Here is a 22,312-nt window from a genome sequence, read left to right as displayed (position 1 = left end):
CTGTTCTGCTTAAAAAGCATAATTCCCTCCAATGTAATTGTATCTGCCCTAGTCTTCTCCCTAAGCAGCCTATCAAGCATGCCAAAATCACGCTCTGAGCTGGCATTCGTTTTTGGTGCACCTGCTACCTGTGCCTGGAGATCCTGGGTTACAGAAGAGTAACGGCCGTGCTGCAGATGGTCAGCTAACATGCACCTGCATACCCTGACAAGGCTGGCAAGAAGGATCTCTACTGCTTGCACAGTTAGAGCATCAAACTCTGCAGTGGTGTTCTGTACTAAACACTGAAGCACAGGGCTATCTGATACATCTATATCCTCAAACAGCTTCACCTCCCCTGTCACAAATGAGTGGCCATCTGCCTGCCACTCCTCAAGCTTCTTAACTAACTCCTGATACCTGTCATTCATGGCAAGTACATTCTCTCTCTCAGAAAGAGCAACCCACAGAGGATGGATTACCAATTTGTCAATCAGACCTAATGCCCTACAACCTGCAAGAAACTGAGGAACACCAAGGTCCTCATTCACAGCATGAACAAGCCTGTTCTCTGCCCTGTTGGCAGCTGTGAATGCACTAAGGTCATTACTGATGTAGTATAAACCAGCAGCATTGTGGAATGTGACATTTGCCCTATTGCCCTTCATCGTGGCAAGGGGAACACTGTCAGATCCATTCTTCTCCCTAAGAAATGTTCTGAAGTGAACCGGCTTGCCACTCTTTTCACATCCACGTTCCTGCACAAGTTTACACACAGTTCTGAGTAGTCTAAGAGTACCGCTCTGATGTCTAACCACATGTTCACTATCGTCTTCATCCTCGCCCTCATCTCCACCCACATTACTGGCTGTCTGTGTGCCCTGCTTGCTGCAGCTACCTACCTTATCAGTGCCAAACACCAGATTTTCCCATTTACACAGAGTGTTGTTTGCCTGATGTGCTAAATTGTCAATAAGATGCAAGCCACAAAATAATTCATTAACTACACAGAGACTTGCCCTCTGTTCCTCACTACACTCATCAAAACCATCTATGATATCTGGCAGAATATTGGCTCTATAGTCTTTCAGAATTTCATTAAACTTCTTCTGTGTGTTGGCTCTATCACTCATTAAATTCTTGATCTTGGAGAAGACTTGTTTCTCACAGTACTCAACATTCACCTGTCCCCCACCACTGCTGACAATATCCTGAATCATCTCCCTTACTGTTTCAAATGTGCACTGGGCAGTGCCGGATGCCTGCTCTCTTACGCCTAAATGTAGCCTACTGCCATCCGGCAGAAATACGCCTGCAGTGCCATATTTATGCCCGTGTTTAGTCGTGGCATCAGTACACAGTGTCAGTGTCGTGTTATTTTCTCTAAGAATGGTCTCCTGCACATGTTGCATTGCCACCTGTCTTGCCTCCGTGATCATATATTTACAAAAGGTGGTACCTGGCAACTTCCCTACCTCTATACCAGCCATCTTCTCTAGTACGATTCTGACCACCTCTGTGGCTTTATTGGCACTTACCCCTTCACTAGTCACTAAATCCATGTACACTTCCCTAACGGCATCAGTATACTTGCCATGTTCGAAGGTGCTGATACGACTCTGGGCTACAAGCCTGTCTAATTCTGCACTTGCAGCAAGATGCTCACCCTTCCAAAAGTCTACCTCCTTGTTTAAAACTTGTACCTGCTCCAGTAAATCAGTAACTGTATGACGGCTCTGTTCTGCCTTCCTTTTATAGTAACTACAACTGACAGATTCCTTTCTCTTCTCTGCTTTCATTTTTTCCATATCCTCACGAAGGTCTTGAATCCTGCTTGCTGCCTGCACTATTGCATTTACTATGCCTTTTTCCCTCCGTCTCAGTTCTTCTTTGTCTCGCTGCACTTTCTGCAACTTATTCTCCTTCCGCTTCAGCTTCTTATAAAAGTTCCTTGGCTGCTGCTGAGAGAGTCTCTCACTACACTTAGCCAACTTGGACTGTAGGCGTCTAATTTTAACTTCAGCCTCATACAGTTTTGAGTTTGTGGCTTTCTTTTCTCTATCTAACCTGTCCTTCTCAATACAAATAAGATCAAACTCTATCTTGAGCCTGTTTGTATCTGCTATCTCTCTATTCAGATCTCCTACAATCTCAGTGACATCCCTAACGCAATGAGCAGCATCATCAGTGCTGGTACTGTCTGTACTTATCTGGCGAGATGGTGGGTCTGATGACATGAGACTACTTACCTGGACAGACGCTGCGTCTGATGGTGTGAGACTAGTACTTACCTGGGGAGATGGGCCTGATGATGTGACACTAGTACCTGACTGACCTGCTACACCGTGTGCTTTTGGAAGCTTAAATACTGCCCTGCCAAACATCTCCTTGTCACTACCATGCATCTTCCTGTGGTCCTTGTGAGCCCGAAGCAAATATTTCCTAATATTCCTTTCAAGTAGGCTACGATAACCTTCACCATGTCCCCGAGTGTCAAAGCTGAAGTTGTATAGCAGAATGTTAACTAAGCTACGCTCATTGTTTGGCACAACCATCACTTTGACATACTTCTCTATCTCAAACATTACATTGTTGGTTAACAAGTTATGATCCAACTTCTCTGCTCTGTCAACAGTGCACTCAAAGCCTACACCCAGCTTGTCACATTCCCTGAACTCCGTACTACCACCCGTTTTTCCAAGTTTGCTGCAACTCATCTTGTCGGCCTGTTCTCCTTGGGTCTCTAATAGAAATAGGAAATACAAAATTAAATAAATACAATAATAAAGAAACAATAAAATATAATAAGGTTGAATATATTTTGAGATTTTGTCTCTCAGATGCAAATCTGAGAATATTTTTATTGATACAATTTTGTTCAGAATTCCATCTATATTTGGCTGAGAGAGAATCCTGGAAACATCTCAAGGACCACTGTTGGTCCCCGGACCTCACGTTGAGAAACACTGCAAATTACAATCGTGGACGTGCAGAGAGAGAGAGAGAGAGAGAAGAGAGAGAGAGAGAGAGAGAGAGAGAGAGAGAGAGAGAGAGAGAACGTTGTTTGCACCGCGGCCTACAGCAGCTAAGCTGCTAGCGCGTGAGCTAATTACCAAGACAAAGCAGAAAAACAGGGGGTGGTTTTTACACGGCGCACTGCACATTTTGACACGAATAACAAAAAACCCCCAAACGAAAAACGAAAACTGACTCCACAGCGTTCAAGAGAACAAGTTGGCGGACAATTTCATGTCTTTACCTCTCTGGTTCCTCAAAGTTGAAGTTAGTGGCGAGGCGAATGAAGGGAAATGACGCGATTTTCGTAGGTATAACCCAAACAAATCAAAAGGAACCATTCACCATGACGTGTACACAGGGGTTGGCTATAATTTAAGTGACAGACCAAAGGACAAATCAAAAAATCCAGTTGGGAATCCACTCTTAAAGGCGAGGAGTGACGATTTTTTGTTGTGCCGTTTTTATTCCAGCAGGCTGAAACGCTGCATTTGCTCCTCCTAAACAGAGCTCGATTTAATTTATTATTTCGGCCTTTTTCAAAATTATTTTTTCATTTTGTAGTAGTGATGGTGCATATTTATCGATACAACCCGTGTTTTTATTTAAACATGACCCGAAAGTATGTTTAATACTAGATTGAAATGAGCCCAGAATGCAGAAATCTCCCATAGTGATTACATTACAGCGTGGTTAGAGCGGTGGGTTTGTCCTGCCTACTAATGGGGGATAAAAATGGGATGAAAAAAATCTGACCCAAAAAAAGAAAAGAAAAAAGAGATGGAACTTAGATAATTAATTAGTACACGAACGTCTTATGAAGGTTTGTCCATCAGAGTTTACAGTGTCTGACTAGTGCCAGCAGTGTCAGGTTGCTGGTTCAATCCCTCGCTGCCTCCCTCTCTAGTGCCAGCAGTGTCAGGTTGCTGGTTTAATCCCTCACTGCCTCCCTCTCTAGTGCCAGCAGTGTCAGGTTGCTGGTTCAATCCCTAGCTGCCTCCCTCTCTAGTGCCAGCAGTGTCAGGTTGCTGGTTCAATCCCTAGCTGCCTCCCTCTCTCTAGTCACTAGAGAGAGGGAGGTCTAGTCTAGACTAGAGTCTAGTGCCAGGCAGCAGTGTCAGCTGCCGCTTGCACAAAGCACCTTAAGTTAAGATTTTCCTTAAATCAGAGTTAAGGTGTCCATAAAATAGAATCGGCTGCACAAAACACCCTTAAATCTTGTGCTTACGTTTTCCTTCAAATGTTTCACCATAAGGAGATGATTTAAGGGTGTCTTGTGCAGCCAATTTTATTTGATGCTGAATGCTCCGTCAATTCAGAGGTGAGGTGTGTGTGTGTGTGTGTGTGTGCGTGTGTCTACGTGTGTGTGCATGTGTGTGTGCATGTGTCTACGTGTGTGTGTGTGTGTGTGTGTGTGTGTGTGTGTGTGTGTGTGTGTGTGTGTGTGTGTGCGCGCGTGCGTGTGAACGTATTTTTGGCAGCGTCTCAATTTTCATGAACTAATTTATGAGGAGCGGTGCTGCTGGAGGAATAAGAAATGAAACTGTTGGCCACCCATTTGTATCATTTGCAATTAGTGTAAGAAGTAAAGCCTGTGTCTCTCTCTCCCTCTCTCTCTCTCTCTCTCCCTCTCTCCCTCTCTCTCTCTCTCTCTCTCTCTCCCTCTCTCTCTCTCTTCCTCCCTCTCTCTCTCTCTCTCTCCCTCTCTCTCTCTCTCTCTCTCTCCCTCTCTCTCTCTCTCTCTCTCTCTCTCCCTCTCTCTCTCCCTCTCTCTCTCTCTCTCTCTCTCCCTCTCTCCCTCTCTCTCTCTCTCTCTCTCTCCCTCTCTCCCTCTCCCTCTCTCTCTCTCTCCCTCCCTCTCTCTCTCTCTCCCTCTCTCTCTCTCCCTCCATGCGTCTCGTTCCTCCAGCTTAATTGACATTTCCATGTAAAAATGTGAGAAAGTCACTAAGTCGACGCCACCTTCCCATTTAAACAGATTATGGAGGAAACAGTTTCCAGTAAGAAGCCAAATAGCCCTTTGTAATCCTCACAGAGGATTTAATTAACTCGCCCTCTTTGCTATTATCTCTCTCTCTCTCTCGCCCGTGCTCTCTCGCTCTCCCCCATCTCTCTCTCTCTCTCTTACTCTTTTTTGTCTCTCCCTCTCATCCATTCTCCACACACACACACACACACAAACACACGCACACACACACGCACACGCACACACACACATACACACACACACACACACACACACACGTATCATTACAGTTCATATTCATAGCGTCAACAATTCATATCGTGATAACGGCAATATTCCGACTACATTATACATTATATAGGTCATCATTGAGGCCATTTACACCTGGCATTAACATGCGTTTTCTGACATCAGATTGCAATCAGATAGTGCTTGACCACATTAGCCTGATTTAATTTACACCTGGCGTTAGCATGCGTTAGCATGCGTTTCTCTCAATCCGCATAAAGTTGCTGTATCCAGATTGAGAGGACACATTGCATTTACGCTTGTGTTCAATGTGTACACAATGCATCCCTGACCACCTCCGGGGGCCTCCGGGGCGGCTGTAGCTCAGGAGGTAGAGCGGCTCATCACTAATCGCCTTGGATGAAAGAGGTCGGTGGTTCGATTCCCGGCTCCTCCAGTCTGCATGTCGAAGTGTCCTTGGGCAAGATACTGAACCCCCAAATTGTTCCTGATGGTGTGCCAGCACCCTGCGGTGTATGAATGGGTGAATGTACCTACTGATTGTAAAGCGCTATATAAATGCAGGCCTTTTACCATTTACCTCTGGATGTGGTTTGGCCGATTGGATTGCAATCTGTCTTCAATGTGTCTTGGGGGCGTTTACACCTGGCATTTCAAGTGGTCAAGCACAATCTGATTGCAATCTGATCACAGAAAACACATGTTAGTGCCAGGTGTTAAATAGCCTCACTATGATGTACATTGATTGGAGCCCCGGGACTTGAACACCTAAATGGGTCAAGTCCCGGGTGCTCCAATCAATGTCTTGCTGGCACCTGTTTTACTTCCTGCCTTTTGGACACAAAATGGCTGATTGCGTGGCTGGAGTAGTTAGTGTGCGCTGAATGAGATACAGGGAGAGAGAGTGAGAAAAGGCATTAGAGGAGAGGTAGAAAGGTGTCAATGGAGTGAGTGAGGGGAGCGGAGACGAGAGAGGAGATTGACTGACTCATTAGCTGTTAACAGACTGTGTTCCTGTCTGAGCTGCTGCTCCCTCACTGGCTGCTCTTGGTCTGGCATCGTCATATGCAAATTACTTTTTTTATTTTATTTTAAACAACGATTCACCAATCAACGCCGAGGGGGACTAACGATCGGCCAATCGGCGTCAATAAACGGGACTAAGCTGTTGCCAAGTGCGCCGAGGAGTAACGTTAACACCAACAATGGCTGCGGTCGCTGCCTGCTATATCGAGGCTGTTTTAAATGGATTAAAAGTACCGATTACTTTGAAATCTGAACGGGACACTGTCTGCTTGGAAGGCATTTATTCAAATCAGGAGATGTTTTTTTTGCATTCTCCTGACTGGAGTAGCTAACGTAAGATTCAGGCCGATACGCTGCTCTCTAGTGATTGGGTAGGGATACGCTGCTCTCTAGTGATTGGGTAGGGATACGCTGCTCTCTAGTGATTGGGTAGAGATACACTGCTCTCTAGTGATTGGGTAGAGATACACTGCTCTCTAGTCATTGGGTAGGGATACGCTGCTCTCTAGTGATTGGGTAGGGATACGCTGCTCTCTAGTGATTGGGTAGGGATACGCTGCTCTCTAGTGATTGGGTAGGGATACGCTGCTCTCTAGTGATTAGGTAGGGATACACTGCTCTCTAGTGATTGGGTAGGGATACGCTGCTCTCTAGTGATTGGGTAGGGATGCTCTCTAGTGATTGGGTAGAGATACGCTGCTCTCTAGTGATTGGGTAGGGATACGCTGCTCTCTAGTGATTGGGTAGGGATACACTGCTCTCTAGTGATTGGGTAGTGATACGCTGCTCTCTAGTGATTGGGTAGAGATACGCTGCTCTCTAGTGATTGGGTAGTGATACGCTGCTCTCTAGTGATTGGGTAGTGATACGCTGCTCTCTAGTGATTGGGTAGAGATACGCTGCTCTCTAGTGATTGGGTAGAGATACACTGCTCTCTAGTGATTGGGTAGAGATACACTGCTCTCTAGTGATTGGGTAGGGATACGCTGCTCTCTAGTGATTGGGTAGAGATACACTGCTCTCTAGTGATTGGGTAGGGATAATGGAATCCCCTCACAGAAATAGGTTAAACAGAGCTCAGTCTGGGAACCCGTGAGTCTAGTTTTATTTGAAAAATAGAAGACTGGGACAGCGTGACCTTTTTTCCCGGCTTCCTGTACAGCGCCTCTCCTCCCACGCGTCGCCCGGTGGTAATATAAGGTTGAAGGAAAAGCCCCACGTGTCGCCCGGCGGTATCAGCTCATGCAAATTGGAGGGAGAGCAGCATATGATTAGATCCAGTGCCATGTGTTACTGTGAGGAACATGCAGATAGCACAAAGACTCATCTCCCTATGGTCTGTCATTAACCACTAATCCACTGATCATCATTATTAGAAAGGAGTGTGTGGTGTGTGTGTGTGTGTGTGTGTGTGTGTGTGTGTGTGTGTGTGTGTGTGTGTGTGTGTGTGTGTGTGTGTGTGTGTGTGTGCGTGCGTGTGTGTGTGTCTGTGTGTGTGTGTGTGTGCGTGTGTGTGTGTGCATTCTGGCATAATGCTCTGTATATTAGCCTGGTGATTTATTGTCTGGGTAATGCCGTCCCTTGTTCCCCAAAGCTGGATTGTCCTTTTGCCAATTAATTCAGAATGTGTTGTGACCCCAGGAAGAGAGAGAGAGAGAGAGAGAGAGAGAGAGACCCCAGGAAGAGAGAGAGAGAGAGAGACCACAGGAAGAGAGAGAGAGAGAGAGACCCCAGGAAGAGAGAGAGAGAGAGAGACCACAGGAAGAGAGAGGGAGAGAGACCACAGGGAGAGAGAGAGAGAGACCACAGGGAGAGAGAGAGAGAGAGAGAGAGAGACCACAGGAAGAGAGAGACCACAGGACAAGAGAGAGAGAGAACAGAGAGAGAGAGAGAGAACAGAGAGAGAGAGAGAGAGAGAGAGAGCATCAACAAATGCAGGTTGAGCCATAGAGTCAAGTGCAACACTTTTTTTGGTAAGATGTGTGGAGGATGTGTCACTTCACTCTGCTTTTGATGTCTGCTTTTTTCTTCTCTCATTCCCTCTCTCCCACTTCTCTCTCTCTCTCTCTCTGTCTCTCTCTCTCTGTCTCTCTCTCTATCTCTCTCTGTGTGTATGTATCTCTGTCTCTCTCTCTCTCTGTCGCTCTGTCTCTCTCTCTCTCTCTCTCTCTGTCTCTCTCTCTATCTCTCTCTGTGTCTCTCTGTCTCTCTGTCTCTAATTCCATTGATTTATGCAATTAGTTGGCACTGGTTTTATTTTTTATTTTATTTTTTTCATTCTTGCTCCTTGCTTTTTTCTTGTTGATTTTTCTCTAAATGGCTGGACTGCACCCTCCTTCTTCTTCTTCTTCCTCCTCCTCCTCCTCTTCCTCCTCCTCTTCCTCCTCCTCTCTCTACGATCACTCTGTCCCGCCCTCCGTCTTCAACGACTTCCTGCCTGATGTTGTTATCAGACTCTGCATGTGGTGCTGTTTGTTGAATGTGATTCACTTTGTGCCATTAAGGCTGTAGTCTAGACTGCTGTCTTCCATGCAGGAAGTGCAGCTGTGTGGTCAGCCCCGCCCCCTCTCTACTTTACACCCGGAGGTGTATGAAATGGTACCTTCATCGCCCGGGTCATGCTCGCCCTGTTCATGTCTGAAAGTGGCCTATGAGCACACTGTATTTCACAACTTGATTGTAAGAGCCAAACTCAAGTGTATTTTTCAGTTTATTTTGTATCAATGTTTGGGTAATTATTTTTGGCTAAGTTTGTTTATCTTACATTTATGTTCTCGTTTTGCTTATTTCTAGAAAATATCTAGTTGTTACTGCCCATGTGCATTATGGGTAATTAGTGGAGAACGTTCTAGAAGTTTCAGTGTGAAAGAAGATGCTGTCTAGTGTGAAACGACACAACTGTTTGACCGTGACCATTGTGATAGTCCAGGCTGTACAACTTGATCATATTGGATTATCTATTGGAATACTGGACTATTGCAATATTTTGTTGGATTATCTTGTATTGGACAAGGTTTTTGCCAATAAATCGACATGATGCACCATCTACTGATCCCTGGGTTTGTGACTAGTCTGCTGTGGCCATTACAAGGATGGCAATTGAATGCAAATGAGGAAAAAAGCAAACAAATAAAATAAAATACAGGTTTTTCACTCTGCAGCAATAAGAAGTGGCACAAAACAGACAGTTGGAGATATAGTTGGACACTATATTGATAGAAAAAGCAGGTTATGGTTACGTTTGTTTACACTGTAAAAAGTTAAGTACAGTAGAACAGTTACATGATGCGTACATGTTGCATGTAGCACTGGTTTGGGCTTGTGTATATTTGGTATGGCCGTGGTCTCCACGCAGGCTTTGGTGATGGAGGCAAGGGAGCCAATCAGCTGCACACACAGAATGAAACCCAACAGCACAAAGCCCTCTGCCCCAAAGAGGCCAATTTCCATCCAACGTCCAACTGTGGCCGTCCCCCGTTAAGAGGGGGGGGGGGGGGGGGGGGGGGGGGGGCAGTGTGAAAAGTGCTGTCTTTCATCTGTGTGTGTGTGTGTGTGTGTGTGTGTGTGTGTGTGTGTGTGTGTGTTGGTCACTTTTTAACGAGGCTGTCTAGAGATGCCATTATTTGTGTCAGCCTCAGTATTAGGATCTGTATCTTTACTGCAGCTGTGTTGTGTGTCTATCGGTCCTAAACTAGTCTCTCTGGCCAGCCTCGTCTCCCTACCGTGAGAGGAGTCTGGCGCTGCAGGTCTCCATAGTGGGATTGTGATGGGCGGCGCTTAGCGGCAGTGCCCTTGGAAAATAGTTTCCAACAATCCAACTTGCCGTTTTCAGCGTGTAGCAACGAGCTAGCGTGTAGCTTTCTGCCGTTAGCTTGCTAGCTAGTTAGCGTTGTTGTTTTCACTGAGGTGGCAGGGCACCGTTTACAGCGACACACAGGGAGGAGGGAGCGGAAGCCGCTCTGATTGACATGGTCAGAGCCAATGACAGAGCTTGTAATAAGCCGGGAGCGGACATCCGGCAGCGACTGAAACAGTCGCTCCAATGGGAGAGCAGAGTAGAGCAGGGGAGGGTTTATCCCAGTTATGGAGACCTGCGGCGCCAGACTCCTCAGACGGAAGGGAGAGGAGGCTGTCCAGCGAGACTAATCGGTCCTAAACTGGACATTTGCATTGGACTTCTTGGCTGCATATTGGCTTGGTTATATTCCTATTTCTACTCTTTTTCTTTGCTGTATGATCCTTTTGCTATTTGCTGCTGTAAAACCCAGTCTCTCCCCACCTGGATCATTTCAATGTCACCTGACCTTATTACCAGTAACTGTTATTATAAAACACTTATTTTGAAGCGGTGCAGCCGCTTCTATAAGAGACACACGTGTGTCTGTCCGTCTGTTATGGCCGAGATGTGAGCAGCACGGTTTGCACTGAGATGCCTGTAGCCTAAGCCCCTCCTCCAGCGCCACGCTCCACATTGGCACACGATAGATCGGCAATACGTCATTTTGTAGGCGGCACATGGTCACATGGTCACATGGTCACATGGTCTCTACAACCCGGCCAGCCACAGAATGCACAAGATACATGGGAAATATGACTTTGACCCATCTCAAATCATGTGACTCATGACTCGTCTCTGATCTAGTTCCAGTGTCCGCCTGTTGCTAATTTAGTCTTCCTACATTAAATGCTGTTGTAGTGGAGCTCAGTGTTGTTGTAGCTACTTGGCTCGGGGCTGTAATGTAATCATGTGACATGATGAGTCACATGATTTTATTTTAGATGGGTCAAAGTCATATTTCTGGTGTAGCTTGCGCAGTCCGAGTCCAAGTGAAACACACACACACACACACACACACACACACACACACACACACACACACACCTGATATAAAAGCAATCTCCAATAGCCTCATCAGACGGTATCGGTAGTGTATAAACCTTCACCACTTACAGTACTTGCATGAATAGCTAATATGCTAATATAAAAGCTAATGGGATAGAAGTATCCTAATTTGGCTATTATGCCATGGCCACTAGTATGTAAGTGAATATTTAGTAATATTATGGCCACTAAATATACAAGCTAATATAGAACTTGTACTTGTATTTACTCTTTGAATTCCCACCAGGCATGGTTTGCACCAGGATCAACCCTCTGTTGTTCTAAGCTGTCCTCCTTCCTGCGCCCCCCTCAGGTCCAGACTGGTACTTGGTGAGAGTGGAGCTGACGGTGACCGACGTGAACGACAACGTCCCTGAGTGGAGCATGGTTCCCTGGCCGTACCTCGCCGTGGTTTCCCCCGACGCCGCGCCGGGCTCGCTGCTCTACACGCTCCACGCCGAGGACGGGGACGAGGGCGACAACGGCGAGGTGGAGTACTTCCTGTCCGACGGTAGGTAGGCCGTTTATCTTCATCAGAATCAGAATCACTCATTTTATTGCCACAATATACAAGATTACATAGGAGGAACTTGTCTTGGTGTAAGTATGCAGCGTAGCCGTCACATCAATATTCAGAAGATAAAAAGAACATTTCTAAAAGGCAAAATCACAAAATTGCAAGTGGACTCCAATACAAATATATACAGGGATAGGAGTGTTAAGTAGGCTTTAAGTAGGAACTTACAATCCACCTCACACCTCTGCTGGCCTATAGCAAACCATCACACTGCTCTAACTATAAGCTAGTACATCAAAAGTACATCATGTTTCAGTGACCCAGTGGTAATTAAAAGAAAAAAGGGACATTTTGAGTGCTAGAAACTAGCAAAGATTTCACCTTGCCCTTGCACTTGCACTTGCACTTGCCCTTGCACTTGCACTTGCACTTGCCCCAGCATCTTTTCAGCGTGTGGCACCTCTCTCTCCACAGGTGGTGACGGTCGTTTCGAGGTGGACAGGAAGAGCGGCCAGGTGCGGACCACGGGGCTCCCCCTGCAGGCCGACAGGGAGTACCTGCTGACGGTGGCGGCCGCCGACCGACTGGGCAGCCGCAGCGCGCCCGCCGCCGTCTCCGTGGTGGCGGGAGCACGACCGCCGCAGTTCACCAACGCTTCCTTCACCATCGCCATACCGGAAAACACGCCCGAGGGCCAGCCGTGAGTCTACTGTACACGCACGCACACACACACACACACACACGCACACACACACACACACACACACACACACACACACTGTGCGAGAGAGGGTCTCATTAAGGAATTCTATATCAGAAGTAGACCTATATGTATATGAATCAGTGGATAGGGCGTGGGATAGTTTTTGGATAATTCATCATCAATCTTAGTTCGGGTGATAACAAAAGCACCAACCTACTGTATCTTTATATTATTAAATATTATCACAGTAAAAATAATAATACCTATTTAACTTAATTTCAATTTGTTACAGTAAAGCGAAAAGTAAGTAATATATGTGTAGCATTAACGTAAACATTAACAGCTAATTATTAATTAAACAGAGGGAGAGAGAGAGTAGCCATCGTTAACGGCTAAGCTATCGCTAAATGCTAAGCTAAGTAGCTAACCAGCAGATCTGAATAAGCAACTGTGGGATTTGTGAGAAAGTCACTAAAAGACGGAGAGAGCTACTGTAGGAGTGCTTGAGCAGAACTAGTATAGTTTAATGTTTACAGTGTTTATTAGCCGCTGTAATAAATAAATAGCCTCTAGCAAAATGAGACAGCAGACACGTTATCATAGCAGCCTGCATGAGGTGTTTAGGGAACATCGGTAAATTGTAGCATCTAGTCTGTGTGTAATCTGTAGTAGCTACAGAAAATTACCTGGGTTATTGTACACTTAGGTAGGTTATTGTGTGTTACTGGACATAACTAACTTTGAAGTCGCAAAGCACTTAAAGTCGAGCTGAACCCAAAAATGTATTTTCTTTTCTTTTAGTTCAAATACCTGGGTACGCAGTGCACCTATTTAATAATGTATGCCAAAAAAATCATAAAAATATTATTTCTTTAGTTTTTCACACTTTTTCACATCAAAAGTTCATTTTTCAAGATTTCATTGATAACAGCAATCTACAGTTTGCTGACGTCACCTAGTACTATCAAATTTCTACCCCATTTCAACCAATCATATCACGACATGCAGCTGTCAATCAAATCTTCATTTCAGGATAATTTTCTCTTCCAAATGAAGTAGAAAATGGTGCCTAGTGCCTGTCATCTGGCAGAATTCCTATCCCATAAACTAACTACTAACTTGGCCAATTGCATGAAACATGAACAAAAAACAAAAACTATCATCTCTAAGAATGCAAAGAAATGTAACTGGCGCATTCCAGGAATATCGTATTTACAGAAATAGCGTGAATGGCGCGCGCATGAGAGCGTGGTAGTCAGGGGTTGCCCCTCGGAGATTCCAGGCGGGCAGGCAGCAGCTATGCATCGGATTGTCTGCTCGCTCCGCACGAAGCAGCTGGCTCCCTGGTACTCTGCGGATCGCACTCGCGTAGCATAACAACAGGCTGAATCCTACTCGATTTGGGGGTGGAACATGCCAGGATTGGCCAATGCCAAAGCCAGTCCTCAGAATTGTCAAATCAAATCATCGACACGTATATGGTCCGCCTCTCAATTCGTTTTCAGTGTCCGACGCTCGCGCTAGTGCATTCCGTTCCGGTTCACGTCGATTTTAATCTTTATTTATTTAGTTGGGGAAAAATGACTGATTTAAAAAAAAATAAACATTGGTTTTGGCCTTGGTGCTCTACTGTACAATGTTGCCCCATTAATGTGTCTATCAAAGGCCAAAGTGGCCTTGCCCTAAGGTAATTCAAGGCCTATCCAGAGTATGTACCCCCTAAACATACAGTACAGTATATAGGGAGTGTGTGTGTAGTGTGTGTGTGTGTGTGTGTGTGTGTGTGTGTGTGTGTGTGTGTGTGTGTGTGTGTGTGTGTGTGTGTGTGTAGTGTACCACTGCATGTGTGTCTAACAGGCTCGAGCAAAAACCCACCATATAGAGTTATGCACATCACACGACACATACAGTACATTTGTATAAACACTCCCTCACTGCCTCTCTCCCGCACACGCACACGCCGACATTTCTATTTGTCAAACAGACATGACTAATATCCATTCAGACGAACATTAGTTTTACATTACTTCTGGCTTCTGGAACATTAATTCATCACAGGCCCAGACATTCCATATATGCGCACACACACATAATGCCTTTTCTCGCTCGCCCGCCTGCGCTCGCTCGCCCATCCTCACGCGCCCATCCTCACTCGCCCATCCTCGTGTCTCTCATGATTCCGCTCAATGGATTTCCATGCTTTGAGCATTATGCATTCAACCTTGAGCCATTACTGTATGCAGCAACAGATCAAATACTATTGATTCTCTCTCTCTCTCTCTCTCTCTCTCTCTCTCTCTCTCTCTCTCTCTCTCTCACACACACACACATGCACACACACATGCACACACACATGCACACGGACATGCACACACTCACTCTCTCTCTATGGCGCACACACACACACGCACGCACGCACGCACGCACACACACACACACACACACACACACACACACACACACACACACACACACACACACACACAGAGTAAAGCTTTAATCAGTATTTAAGCAGAGTGTAATAGATTGAATGCATTGTGTCTTCCCCCATACACATTGGATCATGTTGTGTACTATCAGTGTTAAAATATACATGGCGCTTAGAGATGTAACGGTGTGACAATTTCACATCACGATTGTCGTGACCTAAATTATCACGGTTATCGTATTATCCCAAAAATTGCTGAAAATGTGCAACAAGTACTGAGGGACTCTTGTAAGACACAGTTGTCGAGTGACATCACTTATCTTATGACATCAAGTGACACCACTGATGACATCACACCTGCCTAAATGACATCACAGTTGGGCAAAACACCCTGTAAGAATTGATATGGGGTACATTTTTTTTTATTGTCTTTAATAAAAATAGAAACAGGAAACCAGCAAAACAAAAAAACAGCATCAAAACAGATCCAAGTCCAACATCTCTAACAGCATGAGCTAAACAGCATAATCTAAGCAACAGATGTCAGGCGTGAGCGAGATCACATGACTTTGTAGACTCAGGCGTGAGCGGGATCACATGACTTTGTAGACTCAGGTGTGAGCGGGATCACATGACTTTGTAGACTCAGGCGTGAGCGAGATCACATGACTTTGTAGACTCAGGTGTGAGCGGGATCACATGACTTCGTAGCCATGCGGATGCCTCTCATCAGGCAGCAGGCAAACACAATGCCCATTATCTGCAGGAAAGCAATGAGGAGAGCTGCGACTATAATCCACTGAACATTCTTCTTCAGTAACGCCTCCACAGCGTCCTGACAGCCGTCCTGGTACACTTTGCTGCCATCCGTCATGGCCCTGAGTCCACAGTTTGTAGTGACGTTCATACAGCAGGAGTCCGGCACAGAGATCCCATCAGTGCTGAACTCTTTCCAGTGAGAGGAACTGTTCACCCCGCAGCATTTCAAACCCTCCTGCAGTTCATCCACAGTCCTCCTGAATCCATCCGTGCCATCGTTGTAGTGCTTCATCACGTCAGTGACACGGTCCTGGAGAACAACTGTGAGTTTGTCTCTGAAGACGTATCCAGCAACGGCTGCTCCCATCTCAATGATGATCATCAGGGAGAGGAGGATAGAAAACGTGGTGATCATGCAGTAGTTCTCCTTCCAGGCACCACAGCAGCCAAAGAAGGCCACGAGGAAGATCACCACACCCACTATGATGAGGACAAGCGGAGCCGAGGAGGCTGATGCAGCGTGGATCATGAAGGTGCTGTGGATAGCCATCTGAAGCAATATTCCCACGATGATCAGCGCCAGGCCACATATCCAGAAGATGAAGTTGAAGAAGAAAAGCAGGAACTTGACACATTTAATTTCCCTCTCTACACCCATGGTTGATGAAGATCGATGTCCTTTTGAAGAAAACTCAGAGGTTCACAGGCTTATATGCCATTTATGACATCACTAATGACATCACAACTGCTCGAGTGACATCACTAATGACATCACAGTTGCTCGAGTGACATCACTTATGACATCACTAATGACATCACAGTTGCTCGAGTGACATCACTTATGACATAACTAATGACACCACAACTGCTCGAGTGACATCACTTATGACATCACTAATGACATCACAGTTGCTCGTGTATGCACGAGCTGACATGACAACTGCCCAAATTACATCACAGTTGCAACTGTGCGCCATCGTGCATGACATCACAACTGCTCGAGTGACATCACTTATCTTATGACATCCCAGTTGCTCAAGTGACACCACTGATCTCATGTAAATCCAGCGTAAATTCATATTTATTATCCACAGAACACTTCACCACTCATGTACATATTGTATATATTGACTCGATTTGATTCGATTTGATTGCACTTGCAACCTTGCGATTGCCGTTAGTTATCTTCCTACTTCTTATCCCTGTATATTGATGTAACCGCTACGCTGCATACAGACACTAAGACAAATTCCTCGTATGTAACTTGCATACTGTGGCAATACAAGTGATTCTGATGACATCACACCTGCCCAAGTGACATCACAGTTGAGCAAAACACCCTGTAAGAATTTATATGGGGCACATTTTTTTTATTGTTTAGTCTTTAATAAAAATAGAAACAGGAAACCAGCAAAACAAAAATCATTTCTCCAAGGCTGCACGTTTGCATCTGGGAGACTGTTGCCAGATGCAAACATACTGTTGTGTATGTGTCTTGTAAACCCATGGGGGTTGGGCACCTTGAGTGCATGACACTTAAATCAATCAATCAATCAAACCAACTTTGGTGGTTGATGATGGACAGTATTTACCATGTTTTTCAAAGCACCATAATCATGGTACCACGGTTTTAATAATAATGACAATTTGACACGGTACGGTTATCCTAAGGAATTTTATCACGTTATCATCAAAACCGGTTATCCACCCGCCCCCCCCCCACACACACACACACACAGAGCCTTCGGATAGGCTGTTAGTGCTAACGCTAACGTGCTACGATAATGACCACCAGTGTCCTTGGACTGGTCTCATTATCCCCCTCCAGCCTCTCTGTACTTTGACTGACAGATTTGGCAAACCAGGAAAGAGTCATTTCTTCATGGAGCTCTGGAAAAGCTGGCTGATAAATAACAAGCATCCACTCGTTCCCTCATCCTCTCTCATAGGAGCGTATTGTTTGATGTATCTCATTTTCTTCCTCCATGTTTAAGGAGGTGCACCTTTGGGGGCGGCTGTGTGAAGCAGTTATTGGCATCAAATATGCAGTGTGTAATACAGTATGGGCTAGTATCCCGTTACATCAATTTGCAGACCGCCTGGTCCACGATATACGAGACTAAATGAGTCTGCTCTCAACTGAAATCTATTCTGCTCTGCTCTACTCTACTGTAAAGAAATATACTCTAGTCTACAATACGCTACTGTTACTCTTCTCAACTTTGCTATCCTCTACTCTGAACCACTCATCTGCCTTACTGCGCTTTACTGTGATCTCTACTCTTATCTACTCTGCTGTAGGGGTGTTAAAAAGAATCGGTTATAAGATGCATCACGATGCGGACGTGCACGATTCTGCATCGATTCACAAATGTCAAAAATCGATTATATATATTATATATATATATATATTTTTAATAATCGAATAAAATATAATGGAAGTACATGCATTTGTTTATTTTAATTATGGATCATAATACAATGCAATTCCAAATGCACTTTTATTTTAAAAGTAGCCACACAGTGAGAAAAAAGAAAGTGAGAAACAATAAATCATGTATTGGGGAAAAAAAGTGATGCGTCGATTTAAGATGCATCGAGATGCATCGATAATCGTTTTATAATCGAATCGTAGCTCTCTGAATCGTAATGGAATCGTGAGGCCAGTGAAGATTCACACAGCCCTACTCTGCTGTAGAGACATCTACTGCACTCTGCTGTATAGAAATGTACTCTGGTCTACTCTGATGTACAGACATCTACTGCACTGTGATCTAGTCCAGTGATTCCCAACCTACAGTATGTGTACCCCTAGAGGTACGTGCAGGGGGTACATGGAAAGAGTGTTTTTCCCCCCATAAGCCCATTGCTATATTGGTACGTGTGCAAAACCATGATTAGTTCCCCCCAGCAGGTGTCAACTGTGACATACTACTCTGTGAAGAGGTGACATTCATGCGTGTCAAAACTGCGAGCAAACCAACTAGCTAGCAAAAATGGATGGCTCAGGGGCGTCCCGGTGGCTGACGGTGGTACTAAGGGGGGGTGGTCCTTCGTGCGGCCGACCCGGGTTCTGATCCGACCCGTGGTCCTCCTCTCTCTCTCTCTCTCTCTCTCTCTCCCACCGCATTTCCTGTCTTGTCTGCTGTCCTGTCCAATAAAAGCAAAAATGCCCCCAAAAAAAAATCTTATTTAAAAAAAGGATGGCTCAAACATCCAGTTGCTGTTGCTCTGGATTCAGGTTCAGGAGAGCCCGGTGACCAAAGATAAAAGCGGCCAAACCCCAAACCCAAACACCGACAGGTCACTGACAGACATGATGTGTGGATCCACCACAGCCACAGTGTTGTCTCTGCAGTGCACAGAACAACACAGATCAAGGGGAACATAAGACCAAAAAGATCGGGAATCACTGACTGCTCTCTGCTTCTCAGCCAGTCACTCACTGCTCCTTCTGTCCTTGTACATTCAGATTGGGTTTCTGCAATTAAATGCTCCAGACAACTTCTACGTCTGTACTTATTATTATTATTATTATTATTATACGTCTGTACTTCACGGAGGGGAAAGTTGGTCAAAACGGATGTCCGTCTAAAAAGGCCCATTTCCACAATCCCCTTCCTCGGTTGTGTTTGTGTCGTGATTGGTCGAATAAAGAAAGAAAAAGAAAGCTCGCACACTGCAAAGGCTCCAAGTTGAGTGTATTTATTTTACACCGGTAAAAAGGGTAACGTTTCGGGCAGCACCCTGCCCTTCCTCAGACAAATTAACATAGGAAAGACGTCATCTTTAAATACCTACATGATGGAGTCACATGACATGATGCAGTCAAGTGTGTCAACTCGGTCATGTGACAGCTAAAGGCTTAGAATAAAGAAAGTTGCATACAAAGACAATTACACATAGTGAAAACAGAATAATCAAAAGTTAGCACAGTTAGTGGTGAATTAGCCATACTTCCAACTTTCGTGTGGACAGAGCCAAGTCTGTAACCATAAAAAGAAACACACATCCCCCACATAAAGTGGGCCTGGGCATAGGCATACACTAAAGCTGCCCAGAATGACAGTATACAGTAATAGAAATATACAGGTAATACATAGATAGCAGAGGACCACTCACAAATGCATTGTGTTGCTAATTTAAGTAAGTTCCAAAGTGATACTGTGATTGGTCGAATACCATTGAACTTCCTTCCAGTCTGCCTCTGGCCAAATTGTAATGGGCAAACGTAGCCTACAGGAGCATTTGAAGATTGTAGAAGATGTAGTCTGGCTTGAGAGACTAACTGTGATCTAATCTGCTCTCTGCTGTTCAGCTCAGTCACTGCTTCTTCTGTCCTTGTCCCCTCCAGCTTCCTGGTCACCCCCGCTGTTTCCTTCCAGAAGGAGCCAATCAGCTACAGCCTCCTGATCAATCCCAGCAGTCTGTTCTCCATCACCGCAGAGACGGGTGAGATCAGCCTGACCCGCTCCATCGACTACGAGAGCGACCAGCATCGCTACCTGCTATTGGTCCGTGCCAGCGAGGGCCTGGACAGCATGAGCAGTGCAGCAGAGGTTGGTGTGTGTGTGTGTGTGTGTGTGTGTGTGTGTCTGTGTGTGTGTGTGTGTGTGTGTGTGTGTGTGTGTGTGTGTGTGTGTGTGTGTGTGTGTGTGTGTGTGTGTAACAGAGATGCTCACAAGTCATTTTTTGCAAGTCCAAGTCAAGTCCCAAGTCTTTGAGGGACAAGTCCAAGACAAGTCTCAAGTCCCTATGGATTCTATCATCTGCTGCATGCCATCCGGTCTGCTTAGAACACTGCATAGCTCAAACTAAGTGATTCAAAGCATGTACTGTATTATATCCTCACTCCTTATCTATTAGAATACAGCAGCAGCAATGATTAGAGATGACATCAGTAGACATTTCCTTCATGTTAATGCACCAAAAAAATAAAACAAGAAAAACAAGAAAAATTAAGATTGTTCACAAGTCCCAAACCTTCAAGTCCAAGTCAAGTCTCAAGTCTTTGAGGACAAGTCTCAAGTCCAAGTCCCCATCTCTGGTGTTGGTTCACTTTCAGCATCATCAATGCAGTGATTGGATGTGGTTGTCTCATCCAGCCTTAGGGTATCGTTCAACGTCTTTCCATACGATACTCTTGTGCACTGTGTTTTACGCCACCAGGCATGGCTAGTGTAACTGGCAGGTCAGATCGTGCTACTGGTACCGCTGCTGAATATTTGAAGTAATGGCTTATGAGTGAACAAATCAGTACAGATTCCAAAGCGAAGAAATCTCAAATTTCTATGCAAATTGTGCCCACCCTGTCTGAAAAACAAGTCAGCTAGCGACTGTAATGAAGACAGTCGTGGTGCTTGGAAGCATATTAATATATTTTATGTTTTTGAAGAGGCTGCATTTTGGTTCACGCAGGCTAAATAACATTTACATCTCATCTACAGCAGGAGGATCTTCAGTACATCCCTTTCCCTGATTTCTGAATCCATGAACCTCCTTTACAAAACAGAAGGAGTCTGTTGTGCTTCAGCGCCTCCACAAAGGGAGGTCGCTGCTCTCAGAACAGGACAGTTTTAACAACAGCAATAAATGGGTGAACCCAAAGAGGATCCTGGAGCACTTGATTCACTGGAAAGATTTTAATAAGGTGCAGTGACTAACGTCTCAACGCACACAGTCTTCATCAGAATCAAACAGTAGTGGCGAAAATACAAGCGGTGTAAAAAGTAATCAATAATCCATCCATCAATAATCAATATCGGTGGAACGTGGAGAGAGTTGTCTTTTTGGGACAGCTGCACTGGGATTTCCCTGCTCCTCCTCCTCGTGGTGTTCAGGGTGAGAGAGGAGGACAGCCAGCCGGCCCCCAAAGGCATCCATGCATCTGGTCTGTTTTCCAGTGCTGCTCTGAAAGCTGCTGCTGTTGCCTGGTGGTCTGGACTGATCTGTGCTCCACTGCTCTGCCCTGGGAGCACGGATGGACTACAGAGTGCAGAGAGGCGAGTTGATGGAGAAAAGAAGAGACAGAAGAGGGAGAAAGATGGATGCATTTGGTGGTGGGGGGGGGGGGGGATTGGTAAGGAGCCAGTATGTGCTGCCCAGCTTCCTCAGCCCCATGTCTGCCCTCTGTGAACTGTGAACTTCCACCCATACAGTCCCACTGGAAGCCCAGCAGCTCCACCATGCAGTGACCCCTGCCCTCCAGCTACCTCTCTGTCTGTACAATTTAGCATTGACAGATAGAAGCTACACTGTGTGTGTGTGTGTGTGTGTGTGTGTGTGTGTGTGTGTGTGTGTGTGTGTGTGTGTGTGTGTGTGTGTGTCAAGGCGCTACACTGAACTTGTATTTGTGTTGGGTGTTGACCCAGTTCAAATCAGGCAGTGTTGCTAGAGATTTCCCTCCATAACAGCCCACCAATGGGCAAAGCTCTGTTGTTGGATGTTGGACAGATACTTGACTTGAGAGCAACAATTGCACCATGTCAGAAGCAGTAGTAAGTATTTTTCTCAGCCTAGAAGGAAGTTATATGTCTCTATTGTGGAGACTCGGTATGCAGTCTGATACAGGTTGAAGGTCGACTGAGAGGTGGATGTACTGCAACCAGAAAGTATTGAGAGTCCTCTCAAGATACATAAGCGTAGTCAGAACGGTGTCAGGGTGAGCAGATGCCGAGTCGATCATCGGTCCGAATGCCACGAGTGTCTTGGTCTTCTGGGCCAGAGCCCGGCACCAGTCGGTCTTGCTGAACCTTTAAGCCCCGCCCACTGAACCTAGTCTGACTGGC

The 22,312-nt window shown here is 45.5% G+C and overlaps 2 protein-coding genes and 1 pseudogene across 3 annotated transcripts in view; 2 read left to right on the top strand and 1 right to left on the bottom strand.

Moving 5' to 3' along the window:
- The window catches only part of LOC310799721 (E3 ubiquitin-protein ligase TRIM47-like), a 495,544-nt gene that overhangs the window by 47,207 nt on the left and 426,025 nt on the right, over positions 1–22,312 (top strand). The window lies entirely within an intron of this gene.
- The window catches only part of LOC310799570 (neural-cadherin-like), a gene marked incomplete at both ends in the record, with an annotated part of 319,707 nt that overhangs the window by 82,229 nt on the left and 215,166 nt on the right, over positions 1–22,312 (top strand). Inside the window, 3 exons of the mRNA XM_083662160.1 lie at positions 11,431–11,628; positions 12,109–12,334; positions 19,879–20,083. Of these exons, the coding sequence (XP_083518286.1) occupies positions 11,431–11,628; positions 12,109–12,334; positions 19,879–20,083 (629 nt within the window). The remainder of the gene's footprint in view (positions 1–11,430; positions 11,629–12,108; positions 12,335–19,878; positions 20,084–22,312) is intronic.
- LOC310799722 (CD63 antigen pseudogene) lies at positions 15,461–16,201 on the bottom strand (annotated as a pseudogene). The gene has a single exon. The product of its transcript is annotated as a CD63 antigen pseudogene (transcript).

Source organism: Poromitra crassiceps, assembly GCF_964638095.1.
Source record: "Poromitra crassiceps genome assembly, chromosome: 28".
Lineage (NCBI taxonomy): Eukaryota > Metazoa > Chordata > Actinopteri > Beryciformes > Melamphaidae > Poromitra > Poromitra crassiceps.
This window is presented reverse-complemented; position numbering and strand designations above follow the sequence as displayed.